Here is a 14645-nt window from a genome sequence, read left to right on the forward strand (position 1 = left end):
AAATTTATATCGAGTAGAACAGCGTATAAAGCATTTAGAGTATCAGTCATATAGCGTATCAAAGCATATATGGTTTTCCAAGCATGTAGCATTAAGAAAAAAATCAAGTATATATAGCTTATAGCGTACAAAACCCATATCAGGGCGGGAAAAAAGGTTTAAAAAACGTATAGCATTAATATAAGCATAAGCGTACAAATAAAAGCTTATGAAAAATAAAAAGCGTTTAAGCGAAAAAAAAATTTAAACGCTATAATGAAAAAGAATAACAAGCTGATAGCGCTCTAGGCGTAATCAAGCATATATCGTATCAAGAATATATCGTATCAAGCAAAACAGTGTATCAAGCATAATAGCATATCAAGCAAAACAGTGTATTAAGCATAATTGTGTATCAAGCATATAGTTTATCAAAAATATAGCGTATCAAGCCTTTAGTGTATCAAGCATATAGTGCATCAAGCGTAAAGCGTATCAAGAAAATTTCCTTTTATTACACGTAATTGATGTTAATATGAATAAATGAAGTTAATAATAAGTGCAATGTTAGTAGTGGCTCTTTAATAGGCAGCTTTTGTATTAATAATACAATGAAGTTAAAAATAAGGGTTAATTTGCTAAACGGTACATATAGTTGTATATGTATTATGATAACTAAAATATTCAATCTTTATTTTAGTCTCATCAATGTACATACATACAACAATATACATAGAACATATATAACATGATTTAAAAAGTACATTGCCACTCATATATTGAGTTATAAGAGACTTTAGTAACAATTCAACGAATAAAAAGACTTACGTAATTACTGCTATATATACTATATGCATGCTTATATCGTTAAAGCTAAGAAGCAGACGCTAATCATTAAATAAAAAATCATTAAAATACACGACGATAAAAAACTGAATGTGGAAAAAAGGCACTATTGCGCAGTTCAAAAAAATGTGTTAAAGAATCAGGTATCACCCCGATCAGATCGTGGATGAACAGATTAGCATCTACTTCCTAGGAGAAGTTAAAAGATATAGATATCACATAAAAAGAAATTACATTATTTACACAGATAAAATTGTCTCCTATTTAAAATATCATTACAGGTTTTGGCACAAATTCTAATAAGTGAATGATTTGAAAATACAAGTTTCAGCTTATCAATATCCTGCATATCGTAAAAGTTTGGTTCTATTGACAAAATTGTATTTAGCAAAGAAATTCTAAGGTCATTGTACAAAGGGCAATCGAAAATAACATGACATTCAGTTTCAATTGCTTGACAAAACGGACATGTTCTATTTTCTATATTTAAATTTTCGAATCTCCCAGTTTCAATTCGAATAGGCGCTACCCCACAACGAAATTTACAGTATGGTGAGCGATGCTGGGGAGGCATAATCATATTACGATAGTGCTCTGTGGTAAATTCTGACTTATATGTACAATAATTTCTAAGCTTGTTACCACCTCTACTAGTAACACTCGTGGCCCTATTGATAGTTTCAAGCCATTCAGCAATAAACTTGTTTGTCATATATGATTGTATACCTTCAACAATGTAGGCTTTAGAAACATTTACATTTACATCAGAACAGTTGACTAAATTACAATCATTTATTTGCTTCTTCACAGAAAAGAACCAGTTTTTACATGATGTACCAGCTTTAACACTTGCCCAAACTGCAATTCGCTTATTAATACGAGTAGAACGGGTGTTACAAATACAAGCCCAATAAGAAGCTATTGTTTTCCATTGGCGAACAACGGGGGGCTGCCAAGCCATTTCTCCTGCTAAAGCCGCATTAGGTGTATATTTGCCGACGCCTAGGAAATACCTCATTGCTCCGTTTATCGACAGGCACTGTGGTTTAAATTGTATCATCTTGGGTTGGATGGAAAACTTTTAAAAATGTTTAGGTCTATGTATAATATAGTTAAGTCTTGTGTTAAACATTCTGATTCCTATTCTGACTTTTTCAATATTTCCATTGGATTGAGGCAAGGCCTAAATAATTCGCCAGTCATGTTTGCCCTTTTTCTTGAAGACTTGGAACTTTTCCTGCAAGGATCCATTAAATCAGGTTTATCTATTTATGATATGTGCCTTATCATACTGCTATTCGCCGATGATATGGCAATTATTGGCCATTCTGTTGAAGATTTGCAGGCCAGTTTAGACAAATTATACGAGTACTGCCAGTACTGGGGCCTACAAGTCAACACATCTAAGACCAAGATAGTGGTGTTTCGACGTAGGGGTGGGCTTAAATGTAATGAGCGCTGGCATTTCAATAATGTGCCTCTAGAAATAGTTAATGACTTCAACTACCTAGGGGTGGTGTTTAATTATACCGGCTCATTCGTATTAAATAACCAGTACATAGTCGGAAAGGCCTTAAAAGCCTCAAATATACTGCTAAATAATATAAAACAATATGAACTTAGCCCTTCGATATCGCTTCAATTGTTTGATGCTTTTGTGGGATCTATCTTAAACTATGCCTATCAAGCAAACAGCGTACCAAGCTTATAACATATCAAGCATTTAGCGCACAAAGCTTATAGCATATCAAGGTTGTAGCGTATCAAGCATTTATCGTATCAAGCATTATCGTATCAAGCATGTATCGTATCGAGCATATTGCTTATGAAGCTTATAGCGTATCAAGCATATAGCGTATCAAGCTTATAGCGTATCAAGCATATAGCGTATCAAGCTTATAGCCTATCAAGCATATAGGTTTTCAAGCATATAGCCTATCAAGCAAATAGCGTATCAAGCTTAAAGCGTATCAAGCATATAGCGTATCAAGCTTACAACGTATCAAGCTTATAACGTATCAAGCATATAGCGTGTCAAGCTTATAGCCTATCAAGCAAATAGCGTATCAAGCTTATAGCTTATCAAGCTTATAGTGTATCAAGCTTATAGCCTATCAAGCATATAGCGTGTCAAGCTTATAGCGTATAGCGTATCAAGCTTATAGGGTATCAAGCTTATAGTGTATCAAGCTTATAGCCTATCAAGCATATAGCATGTCAAGCTTATAGCGTATCTAGCATATAGCGCATCAAGCTTATAGCATATCAAGCTTATAGCTCGTCAAGCATATAGCCTATCAAGCAAATATCGTATTAAGCTTATGGCGTATTAAGCTTTTAGCGTATCAAGCTCATAACGTATCAATCTTATAACGTATCAAGCTTATAGCGTAACAAGCATATAGCGTAGCAAGCTTATAACGTATCAAGCAAATAGCGTATCAAGCTTATAGCGTATCAAAATTATAGCGTATCAAGCATATAGCGTATCAAGTATATGGCGTATCAAGCTTATAGCATATCAATTATATAGCGTATCAAGCTGATAACATATCAGGCATTTCGCGCACAACGCTTATAGCGTATCAAGGTTATAGCGTATCAAGCATATATGGTATCAAGCATGTATTGTATCAAGCATGTATCGTATCAATCATTATCGTATCAAGCATATAGCATATCAAGTATATGGCGTATCAAGCTTATAGCATATCAATTATATAGGGTATCAAGCTTTTAACATATGTAGCATTGAGCGCATAAAGAATATATAGTGTATCAAGGATAGAGCGCATCAGGCATATATAGCGCTTTAAGCATAAAGGCGTATCAAGTGTATACAGTATAGTATATCAAGTATATATACCGTACGAAGCTTATAGCATATCAAGCTTATAGCGTATCAAGCATATATTGTTTTAAGCTAAACAGTGTCTCAAGCAAACAGCGTATCAAGCAAACAGCGTATCAAGCAAACAGCGTCTCAAGCAATAATGGCGTATTAGATACTGTTTTGCTTAAAACTATATAGTTTATCAAAAGTATAGCGTATCAAGCCTGCAGTGTATCAAGCATATAATGTATCAAGCATAAAGCGTATCAAGAAAATTTCCTTTTATTACACGTAATTGATGTTAATATGAATAAATGAAGTTAATAATAAGTACAATGCTCTTTACATTATATATATGTTAATAGGCATCTTCTGTATTTATAATACAATGAAGTTAAAAATAAGGGTTCATTTGCTAAATAGTACATGTAGTTGTATACGTATTATGATTACTAAAATGTGGTCATTAGAACTTGCAAAAGTTAGACAACTGCTTTAATTTGTCGTGTTATTTTATATCCATTCTTATTTCTTATAAAACGTTAAACTTATATTGTAAATAAGAAATGGACATATGACATGTAAAAAAGGACAAAATAATAGATATTGTATTCAAGTGCCTAACACATCCAGGTCACAAAGTGTGCACTTTCTCTTGTTGAATATTCAATTCAATTCAATTTCCGTTGAATAGTGTACCATTAGTAGAAACAATCTCATGTAGTCATTAATTTTTACATAGTGTCTAAGTATACTGATATTATTACATAACGAATCTTATTACTTGAGGATTAACGGTTGAATTTTGCGTACTATTTAAGTGATATATATTTTTCAATTGATTGGTATATTCTAGGGCGACTTTTAATACTTTCTTAATTTACTTTTGTCTCAATGGCGAAAGAGCTATGACACATAAATAATGTTAAAAATTAATTGTGCGGTGTGCATATTTAATTTATTGCATGCGATGACCTCAATTTGTAGAGATATCTCCTTTTTATATAAAACGAAAATATAAATGATGATAAAGTCATTTGAACATGATTGTTTATTTATAAAATATTATCAGCCTTGTAGTTTCTTTTCGGTAAGGGTGATATGTTTATGTTATTATCATTACAAATGAATTAAATATGCATCAAATATATTCTATGTTTCTTGTCTTGATATATCCAGTACATGTATAAACTGTATCTATCATTTGTTAAATATATGTAATTTTACATATGTTTAAAATTTTAAACATTTATCAAGTATATGTTTTGGTTTACATTTATATGAAATGATACTATACATATATAATTATGTAAGTCAACACAACATTAATGTATTTATACTTGAAGAGTTTGTCGTTATGACCTTCTCCGATATTGTCACCGTGCTATATTAAGTAATCCATACTTATGTTTAGTAATGTCGACATGTTTTCTATTATATGTACCTTCATAAGGAAAATGTATCGATTCGTTCTTGAAGTACAATCAAGCAATGTCAATATGCAATTTGGCTTTTGAGAAGTTATTTTATAATTTTACTTGATAATCGTAACAGCAGTTAAGTTATAACATAGAATGTACTATGAATGAGGAAAAAACACTCTGTGAAGTAACATATTGATACTGTACATGTGTAGCCTTTAAAAAGCTTAAATCAACACAATTATCAAATATAGTAATAATAATTTGTTGGGGGTTTCTGATCGTGATTTTCCTTAATCTCAGTTAAGCGTCAATGACATTGACTGCTTCTTATTACTTCATGTCACCTTTTTGTATATTAAATGATCACAGAAGTATCTAAACTTGTTTTTTTGCATCATTTACTACGAGACATTGCTTCGATATTCTAGTACATGTAACATTGTTATTTAATTTTTTCATAATTCTTCATATCAATATATAGTTTATAACGATATTTAATGTATGATTGAGGTCATGTATGTTTCAAGGGTACAAGTATATATCTTTTTTTTAATCTTATTGTTTACCTTATTGTTTTATGTTATTTAATAGAACAAACAAACTTGTTTTTATATATATTTTTATTAATGTACATGTCCTAATAATCATCTGTTTTTTATATAACAGCATAGATTTCTTATCAACAATGAATAATTTATTCTAGTATTGATAAGCAAAGCACTTTAAATAACAAATGTCAATAACATTACAAAACAATAACACAACAAGTTTTAAATTGATGCTTAAACATAACCAGGAAATTTCAAAGGCTGTCTGTTTTGGTTTGATAAATTCTGCTGCGGTAGCATCCTTCCATATTGAGCAGATGGGATGGTCGAAACAGACGGATCTGTGTTCAAAGCATAAGAAGCATCATATTTAAATGCCGCGTTCTGATTGGCCGTTTGTTTATTAAGAGGAAAATGATTGTCTAATTTCTGTCCCAGAAGATGCTGATTCATAAAATTATGACTGGCATATCCCTGCATCCAGGGATAACTCATGTATCCATGAAAATTATTAAGAGGTGATGACATCATCATATGTCCTGTTGGCATGTATCCAAATGACGTTGCCTGTGGCATCATCGGCGTTGTTGGAAAGAAGGACTGTACGTGGTTCTTGTTGTCGTGTGTGCGTCTACGCCATCTTGCTCTTTTGTTTTGGAACCATATCTGTTTAAAAGAAGGTAAGCATTCGTAAAACTTTAAAATTACGTAAAAGTGTATGGTGTTTAAAGAATTTTTTGCAAATTAGTGTTATTTTAATTGAATATTAACTTTAACGAAATAACTTACAACAAGCGGATTTTTTCATCGACTATTGAAGGAAACGGTGGTAAAATTAATTTGTTCCAATCTAACGACCAAAAAGATGTGTACACTTAAATTAATGAGCTTTTAAAATGAGTTACAAATATATGTCTGTTTCAAGAGATACACTATTTAAATATCATACTATCTATCTACTGTCATTGATTCACTTTGATTAAATAGATAAACTGAAACATTTGAGATAAGCAACAATGTATTAATTTCGTTCATTTTTTAAATAATGATGCTTTATTATTTTAAAGAAATAAACAACGGTTTTTCTTACCTTAACCTGTTTTTCGGTAATATTTAAATCTTTTCCGATGTTTTCCATCATTTCTGAGTCAGGGTATGGTGTTTCGTAGAATATTTTCAGCAGAGCCTTTACTTGTTCCTGAGTGAAGTTGGTTCTAGCGTTTTTCCTATGCGATTTGTTATTTTCTGGAATTATCTCAACTTCAGCAACTCTCGAAGAATTTAAGCGCTCTGGTACTGAAGATTCCGTCACTCTGCTACATGAAGAATCGTCACTTGAGGATGCGTTGTCTGCCGATAAAATTTCGGCATTTGGAAGCGATCTGATAAATGGTGAAACTTCTACACTTGGCGGTGTAGGGGAGCCGCTGCTAGATGTATATGGAGAGACTGATCGTTCTGTTGATATGGACATGTCACTTGTAGAACTGTCAGATTCCGAACATTCTTGGTTTACATCTGAAATTCATTAATAACAATGTATTTTATAGCAGTTGAATTTTGTAGCATTACTTTTAAGACCGTGTAGATACATTTTGACAAATGATATATTTAATTTTTAGTATTTATTTCAAACAGACTTAATTAAATAAATTTCATTGGGTCTGAATTATATAGAACGTATTTTTTCGTAAAAATTCTTTTAGATCTTTTCACAAAGGTTTTGTGTTAACATGATATCTAACCTGTATCACATGATGAAGTATATTCCCGAAGAGCGTTATGTCTAAAAGACATAAAGTGAGAAGTACTGTATGGCAACATGTGACCTTCTTGTGTTCTTTGATCGGTTGAATCATTTCCAAGCGTGTGCATTTTACTTCCGAGCACGCGCGTTATGTTATGTGTAACATTTACGGTTCCTGGTAGAACAGGTGAGGCGCTTAAACGAATCGGAGTGTTGTTTTCTGCGCCGGGCAAGTGGCTCTGTCTATTTGAGGAAACATTCAGTGTTGAATATCCTGCCTGGTATTTGTTTTCCATATTTGTACAGCCGTGAGGAGGATATCTCGGATGTTGACCTTTCTCAGTAAATTGTAGATTCTACAAAAGAATAATAAAGTTTTGATAAATGAAAAATATTTTCCAATTACTTTCAGTTTTAATTTGTTTATACAGAACAGAACATAAATTTTATTTGACTTAAGCCTTACAAGCTCATCGTTGTTTAACAACATGCATAGCCTTGGTATGACATGGAAGGAAACATGTACTCGTAATGATTGAGATAATATTTCCTTAACATAAATTTTAATATCAACATCAACATTTTGTTTCTGTATGTTACAATTACATTATCTAAAATATATCATACATTAAACGATTGTCAGTACTTGTAATAATGACACACAAAAAAATCAGAAGCCATATGTATTCATACATGCACGAATATGATTATATATAAAAAATATTGTGAATTGTCAGAAACAAAATATGTTCTTAATTTGTAATCAAATATGCACTGATTGAGAAATATTGATTATTCTCGCATTTTCATTTTTACCTCATGATTTTAATTAAACCATTTGGTGTATATTATAATATACAATTATTAAAAAAAGCATACTGTATCATATTTTATTTACATTTTGATATATAATTGACAAAGCCTTGTGTTGTATATTTGAAGATATTTGAAAATATTTGTATTCACAAAATTATCTACTTAGAATTAATGTAAAGTATTGAATTCTGTTCATTATTGTTTTATATAAAAAATACTTACGTTTTCAATCATTTTCTCTGGGTCTTTCTATTGGTTATCGTTTTGTTATATTGTTGTTTGTTTGTCTGTCTCGCTTGTTTTAATGGTACAGCTTGGAGTAGATTTTGTTTTTATACTACCATCATAATGTCTCAAATCTGACATATATCAAACTATTTAATAACCTAGACATAAACATTCAAACAAACTGCAAACAAATTAAGTTAATCAACTCGCGATTGATGAATTTAACTCACTCGCTTTACCAATCAGACTTTTGATGTGAATCAACAATGGGGACAAATTATTCACACATTGACAATAATTGTCTAATTGTGTTTATGATGTCTGTCCGAGAGAAAAATATGTAACTTAGAATCTAAGAAATGAGAAATGAGTTTAAACAGATTTATTTCAATATTTTACATATATTACATTTTATTTGTATTTAATTGTTACATAAAATTTAAAGGGATTAGAACGAACAAAATTTATATAGTTCTCTCCCTAGATAACAAATGATATTAACACAAACATATATCGGCAGGATAGCTATTTCATTTAAATTATAAAGTAAGAATATACAAGATTTCGTTTAAACATAAACAATTGTATTTTTATAGTTACACACGATAAAATCCGTCATAATTTTCCGGTTATCGTTTACTTTTACCTGATGTTTTGTATTATACTATAGAATGCAGTCCACAATATCTGCCAGTCATAAAATGGTCTTTTATTATTTTTGATATTTATATCGAGTAGAACAGCGTATAAAGCATTTAGAGTATCAGTCATATAGCGTATCAAGCATATAGGTTTTCAAGCATGTAGCATAAAAAATCAAGTATATAGCTTATAGCGTACAAAGCATATAGCGAAAAAGCTTATAGCACATAAACATAAAGCATACAAAGCATATAGCATATCAAGCTTATATGTATTGTATTTGTATTGTAAAGGATATAGCATATCAAACCTATAGCATATCAAACCTATAGCGTATCATTCATATAGCTTATGAAGCATATAGTATATCAAGCTTCTAGCGCATGAAACATATACAGCATGAAACATATAGTTTATAGCTTGTCAAACTTTCAGTTTATCAAGCATTTAGCGTTTCAGTCATATAGCGTATCAACATACAGGTTATCAAGCATATAGCATATCAAGCATATAGAGTATCAAGAGTTTTGCGTATCAAGGTTATAGCGTATCAAGAATATAACGTATCAAACATGTATCGTATCGAGCATATTGCGTATCAAGCTTACAGCATATCAATCATAAAAGGTATCAAGCATTTAACGTATGTAGCATTGAGCGCATTAAGCATAAATCGTATCAAGGATAAAGCACATCATGTATATAAAGCGTTTTAAGGAAAAAAAAATTTATCAAACGTATAATGAATGAAGAATATACCGTACAAAGCTGATAGCGTATTAAGCTTATAGCGTATCAAGCATATATCGTATCAAGAATATATCGTATCAAGCAAAACAGTGTATCAAGCATAATAGCATATCAAGCAAAACAGTGTATTAAGCATAATTGTGTATCAAGCATATAGTTTATCAAAAATATAGCGTATCAAGCCTTTAGTGTATCAGGCATATAGTGCATCAAGCGTAAAGCGTATCAAGAAAATTTCCTTTTATTACACGTAATTGATGTTAATATGAATAAATGAAGTTAATAATAAGTGCAATGTTAGTAGTGGCTCTTTAAAAGGCAGCTTCTGTATAAATAATACAATGAAATTAAAAATAAGGGTTCATTTGCTAAATAGTACATATAGTTGTATACGTATTATGATTACTAAAATGTGGCAATTAGAACTTGCAAAAGTTAGACAACTGCTTTATTTTGTCGTGCGATTTCACATCCATTCATATTTCTTATAAAACAATTCGCGTGTGTCAAACCGTTAAACTTATATTGTTAATAAGAATGGACATATGATATGTAAAAAATAACAAAATAATAAATATTCAAGTGCCTAACTCATCCAAGTCACAAAATGCACGTTCTCTCATTGAACAGTGTACCAGTGTCACTCCTCGAGATTGCTCTATTGTTGTTGAGAGATGTTTCCTATCAAATGTGATCAGAATGTCATCAAAAGATGGCGCGTCAAAAACAAACTTTTATTGTAAAACAACTTCAATGTTTAATTGGTGAAACGTTGAATTGAAATCATCTACTATAGTCAATTGATTGACTAAATTTGTTTGCCAGTTGTTTGTGTAATTATGTCAAGAACAATCAAAATTTGAGCAGTGTCAAACTTGAAGCAAAAATATGTTTGGTATAAAAGCAGGATGGACCCCAAGCTGAACATTAAAATACATTTATTGTTATAGCAAACACTATCATTAAAAATAATTTCTACATCAGAAGTTGATACATATCGATTATCTACAGAAGCTGTGATTTATTAAAGTTCGATCTTAACACGCTTTGAAAAATGCAGGGACACGTAAGTCACTTTTAAAATTTACGATATTTTTGACATTCAATAACTAAATTATTTTTTATGTTTATCGAAAAAGAAACGAAGTCAAAATTGTGAGCAGTCAAACATATAATTATGTAAATTAAAATTGAAAAAGTCATCATTTAACCATCGTTAAGTAAATGAAAAAAGGGTTGTTTCTTAATAAAGTTTCTCTTTCATTTTTAAATGTTTTCTACTCTTTTTGTGTTGCAAAATATGTACTGAAAAAAATATAATAGCAATAATGTAATAATAATAAGGACTTATGTTTCTTTCAAACTCATGGTGGTTGAAAGTATTGCCAACTGACTGTTAAAAATATTCAGTGTACTTACACATTTTATTCTTTTATTGACAGTTTCTACAGTTACCCAGTTACAGCCGACAACTGCCGGGCTATGTCCCCTCAGACATTACAAACATGGAGGACCAATACTCAAAGAAATTTTCTACTTGGTCAGCAAATTCTTTACAAGTACAAACACAATCTAGTGAATATAAAAAAGAAAGCGCAGCTCGTTTCAGCGTTTCTTCTGTTCTACCCGGAACCGGAAATGTCACTCATAATGTAACGCGCATGCTTGGAGATTCTTCAGTGACGTCTGGAAAAATGCCTACAAACAATCTGCGTGCCTCGCCTTACTCTTTATACAGATCAGACCAGTGTATGCCATTTATTGATACAAATCTACTACAGAATTCTACGTTGAATGATTCCGGTAAAATATTATTTCATATTAGTAGAGTTATCTATAAATTCGTACAGTATTATATTTAGTGACTGAAATAATCGACGGAATGTAACAAAGATAAATAAAAACAATGTTAGATACGGAGTGTTGTTTAAAAGATATATATGTACACGAAAGTGCTTGGCAAACCTTAAACCTAGAAATATCATTTCTAGGTTAAATGATTTGTTTACTCATGGAGAAAGATTTTATAAAACTGCATTCTATATTAAACAATAGTTTTTTTAAGTTTTCTTTACATTTGTTACATATATTTTATCTTTTATTTTTTAGATTTAAGTCAAGAAAACTCAACACGTGATATTTCTGCAAGTGACATGTCAATGTCATCAGAGAGGTCTGTTTCGCCATATTCAAGCTCCATTACCCCACCTCCGACGGCAAACATCAGCGTTTTACCGTTGACCGTAACGCCACCTAGTGTTGACGCTTCCTTACTTGATAATATGCCCTCTAGCGGTGCTTCTTCACCAAGTGATGAATCTTATTCTTCAAGATCAACGTCTACACCAGAACTTCCATGTACTGATCAAGATAAAAGTAAACGGCAAACAGGAGCACAGACAAAGAAAAAGGCTCGAACCAACTTTACAAATGAACAAATAAAGTCATTATTAAAGATATTCTACGAGACACCCTATCCTGAGTCTGAAATGATGGAAAACATTGCAAAGGATTTGAACATCAAGGAAAAGCAAGTCAAGGTGAGGTTTAACAAGAATAATTTTTTTTTTAATATACTCAGCCGAAGTATAATTGTTTAACATGTAAAAGTATATCATTTTAAAGATTTCAATACAAAAAGAAATGTTAGCAATATTTGCATAACAACAAAATGATAATTATTTCTTGTAGTTATAGAAAAACCCATTTTGTAACGTTGAAATTAAATTATAGCATTATATATTGATATTTTTTCAAAGAAGAACAACTTCTATTTAAGATGTCCTTTTTATTTGTTTTCGGTTTGACTTTATAAATTTTGTAATCATTAAAAGTTAAAGAACTATCCTCATTCCTGTACATTTTATTTAAGAATTATCCATTGTACGTATTTCATAGTGACAAAACCTTCCCTTACATTTTATCATAGTGATATCCTTACAATTTTATTTAAGAATGGTTAGAACTGTCCTTTACATTTTATTTTAGAGTGACCAATGAGATTCATCGATTTCAGTTTATAATTTAAAATGACCAATGGAAATTCTTCTTATATTCAGTTCTTCCCTGTTAATTTTACAGGCAGTCGAACCGATAACAAACGGACTTTGTCCGAAAAGAAAACAACTTATAACTTACATATACATAGTCTATTTCATATAGACAGTCAAATACTTGAATACAACAATAGATTTAGAGCGAGATAAAGATTGAATTATTAATTTATAACTTCGAGGTCATTATAAAAAAACATACTGAGTTCAATAATAAATAAACAAGCATGATTTTAAATTTATCAATGTATTTTCGTGAAATGCGGCTTATTTCATATTGTTCTGTTTCATTTCTTTACAGATATGGTTCCAAAACAAGAGAGCAAGGTCACGCAGGCGCGTTAACGACAGTAGTCAGCACTCTTTCCTACAGACGGCACCAACACCTTTCGGATATATGCCATCGGGACAAATGATGACGTCATCGCCTCTTCAAAACTTTCCATTTAATTATCACATGATGCAGGGATATTTTGGTCAATACAATAATCAGCATCTTATTGGACAAATGTTGACAAATCAAAATCATCGAAATTTTCAGGCAGCCAATCAGTGTTTAGCTTCCATGAATCATGCAACTTCTGCTTTAAGCGCGGGACCACGTGTCCCGTCAATGTCGTCTGTTCAGTATGGAATGACGCTACCACAACAAAATTCACCAAACAGACAATTGTTACAATACCCGGGTTATATGTATGCATCGAAGTAACAAATATGCATCGGGAGTATGTAATATGTTTTGTTAATGTTTATATAGAGTAAAGTACCCATATTTCGACACCTTACGATAAATTTTCGTTACAATTTAACATTTTTATGTTTATCCTTATTTCGACACCGCACTTTACAGTATCCGACATTTTCGCGCCCTTTTCAAACACTACTTCTTACGTAGCATATAAGGTTTTCCATGTAATGATAGTATAAGCTTTGTCCGTTGAGGGTCCGGTATTTCGACATGGTGATCCTAAATTCGACACCCTAATTAAGGTTTAAGAAATACATTAAAAGTTCAAATAATATACAAATAAAATGAATTCCAACACTATTAATAACACTTTACGAGCCAAACATGATTATGAAAGAATATTGTAATAAAAACACGATCAGTTCATCTCTTGAATTAGTAAAAATGTGCATGACTTGTGTAGATACATTTTTGTATGTCTTACACACATAATTTGATTATAGAGAAAAAGGTTAATTATTAATCTTTGAAGCGGGGATTACAAATTACATGTACATTGCGTCAGAAGTGCACATTATGTACCACAGACAGGCTTTATAGTGGAAACATTTCCTGTTTTTAGATCAGTTCTTAGTTTAAATTATCAGTCTTCTCTGAAACATAATCGGTAGAGTCCATACTCACCATTGATTATATCTCTAATGGCCCAAAGTCAAAGCAAGTCTGTCACTTTACTAAGGGAGCCGGTGTAGCGTGTAGCCTACCGGTTTTTTAAATAACCAATACCGGCAAATGTTTCTTTTCTAGGTAAAAATAGTCTCCTAAAAGTATTTTTCTTCCATACATAATGATCTAAGACTTGTAATCTTTACTTTATAACAGATAAGCGGGTAACATGTACTGTAACAGTCAGCACGCATTGTTAGGATTCAAACTAGTTGGTGCATTTCCACTTATCAGTCAGGATGCCACATATCATTGCTGTTTTTATCTTCTTTGATATTACGTGTATTACACCACTTTGAACCATATATAGAAATAGTGTTGATCAACTTAGATGGCGAACATCTGCAATATTTCTTTTCATTTGC

The 14645-nt window shown here is 31.4% G+C and overlaps 2 protein-coding genes across 2 annotated transcripts; one reads left to right on the forward strand and one right to left on the reverse strand.

Annotated features, from left to right (window-relative positions):
• Nucleotides 1–5667: 5667 nt before the first annotated feature.
• On the reverse strand, nucleotides 5668–7795 carry LOC132753847 (homeobox protein ceh-8-like). Its single transcript, XM_060744385.1, has 3 exons — nucleotides 7376–7795; nucleotides 6721–7148; nucleotides 5668–6296 (listed from the first exon to the last, which is right to left on the reverse strand). Exons 1-3 carry the CDS (start codon nucleotides 7671–7673, stop codon nucleotides 5865–5867), a joined length of 1158 nt encoding a protein of 385 aa, XP_060600368.1. The 5' UTR covers nucleotides 7674–7795; the 3' UTR covers nucleotides 5668–5864.
• Nucleotides 7796–10867: 3072 nt separating this feature from the next.
• On the forward strand, nucleotides 10868–13575 carry LOC132753846 (homeobox protein unc-42-like). Its single transcript, XM_060744384.1, has 4 exons — nucleotides 10868–10879; nucleotides 11256–11616; nucleotides 11923–12353; nucleotides 13168–13575. Exons 1-4 carry the CDS (start codon nucleotides 10868–10870, stop codon nucleotides 13573–13575), a joined length of 1212 nt encoding a protein of 403 aa, XP_060600367.1.
• The last annotated feature ends 1070 nt before the right edge of the window (nucleotides 13576–14645 follow it).

The sequence above is a fragment of the Ruditapes philippinarum genome, unplaced genomic scaffold (genome assembly GCF_026571515.1).
Source record: "Ruditapes philippinarum isolate M1 unplaced genomic scaffold, ASM2657151v2 ctg7439_1_1_1_1, whole genome shotgun sequence".
Lineage (NCBI taxonomy): Eukaryota > Metazoa > Mollusca > Bivalvia > Venerida > Veneridae > Ruditapes > Ruditapes philippinarum.

Bases quoted from the DNA above. Each gene is read 5' to 3' on its own strand.
- LOC132753847 (XM_060744385.1), bottom strand. From the start codon at position 7,673: ATGGAAAACAAATACCAGGCAGGATATTCAACACTGAATGTTTCCTCA. The intron at 7,149-7,375 runs GTTAGATATCAT...AATGAATTTCAG, and splicing joins TACTTCATCATGTGATACAG to ATGTAAACCAAGAATGTTCG. The intron at 6,297-6,720 runs GTAAGAAAAACC...TCTTTTAAACAG, and splicing joins TTACCGAAAAACAGGTTAAG to ATATGGTTCCAAAACAAAAG.
- LOC132753846 (XM_060744384.1), top strand. The intron at 11,617-11,922 runs GTAAAATATTAT...TTTATTTTTTAG, and splicing joins TTCTACGTTGAATGATTCCG to ATTTAAGTCAAGAAAACTCA. The intron at 12,354-13,167 runs GTGAGGTTTAAC...ATTTCTTTACAG, and splicing joins TCAAGGAAAAGCAAGTCAAG to ATATGGTTCCAAAACAAGAG.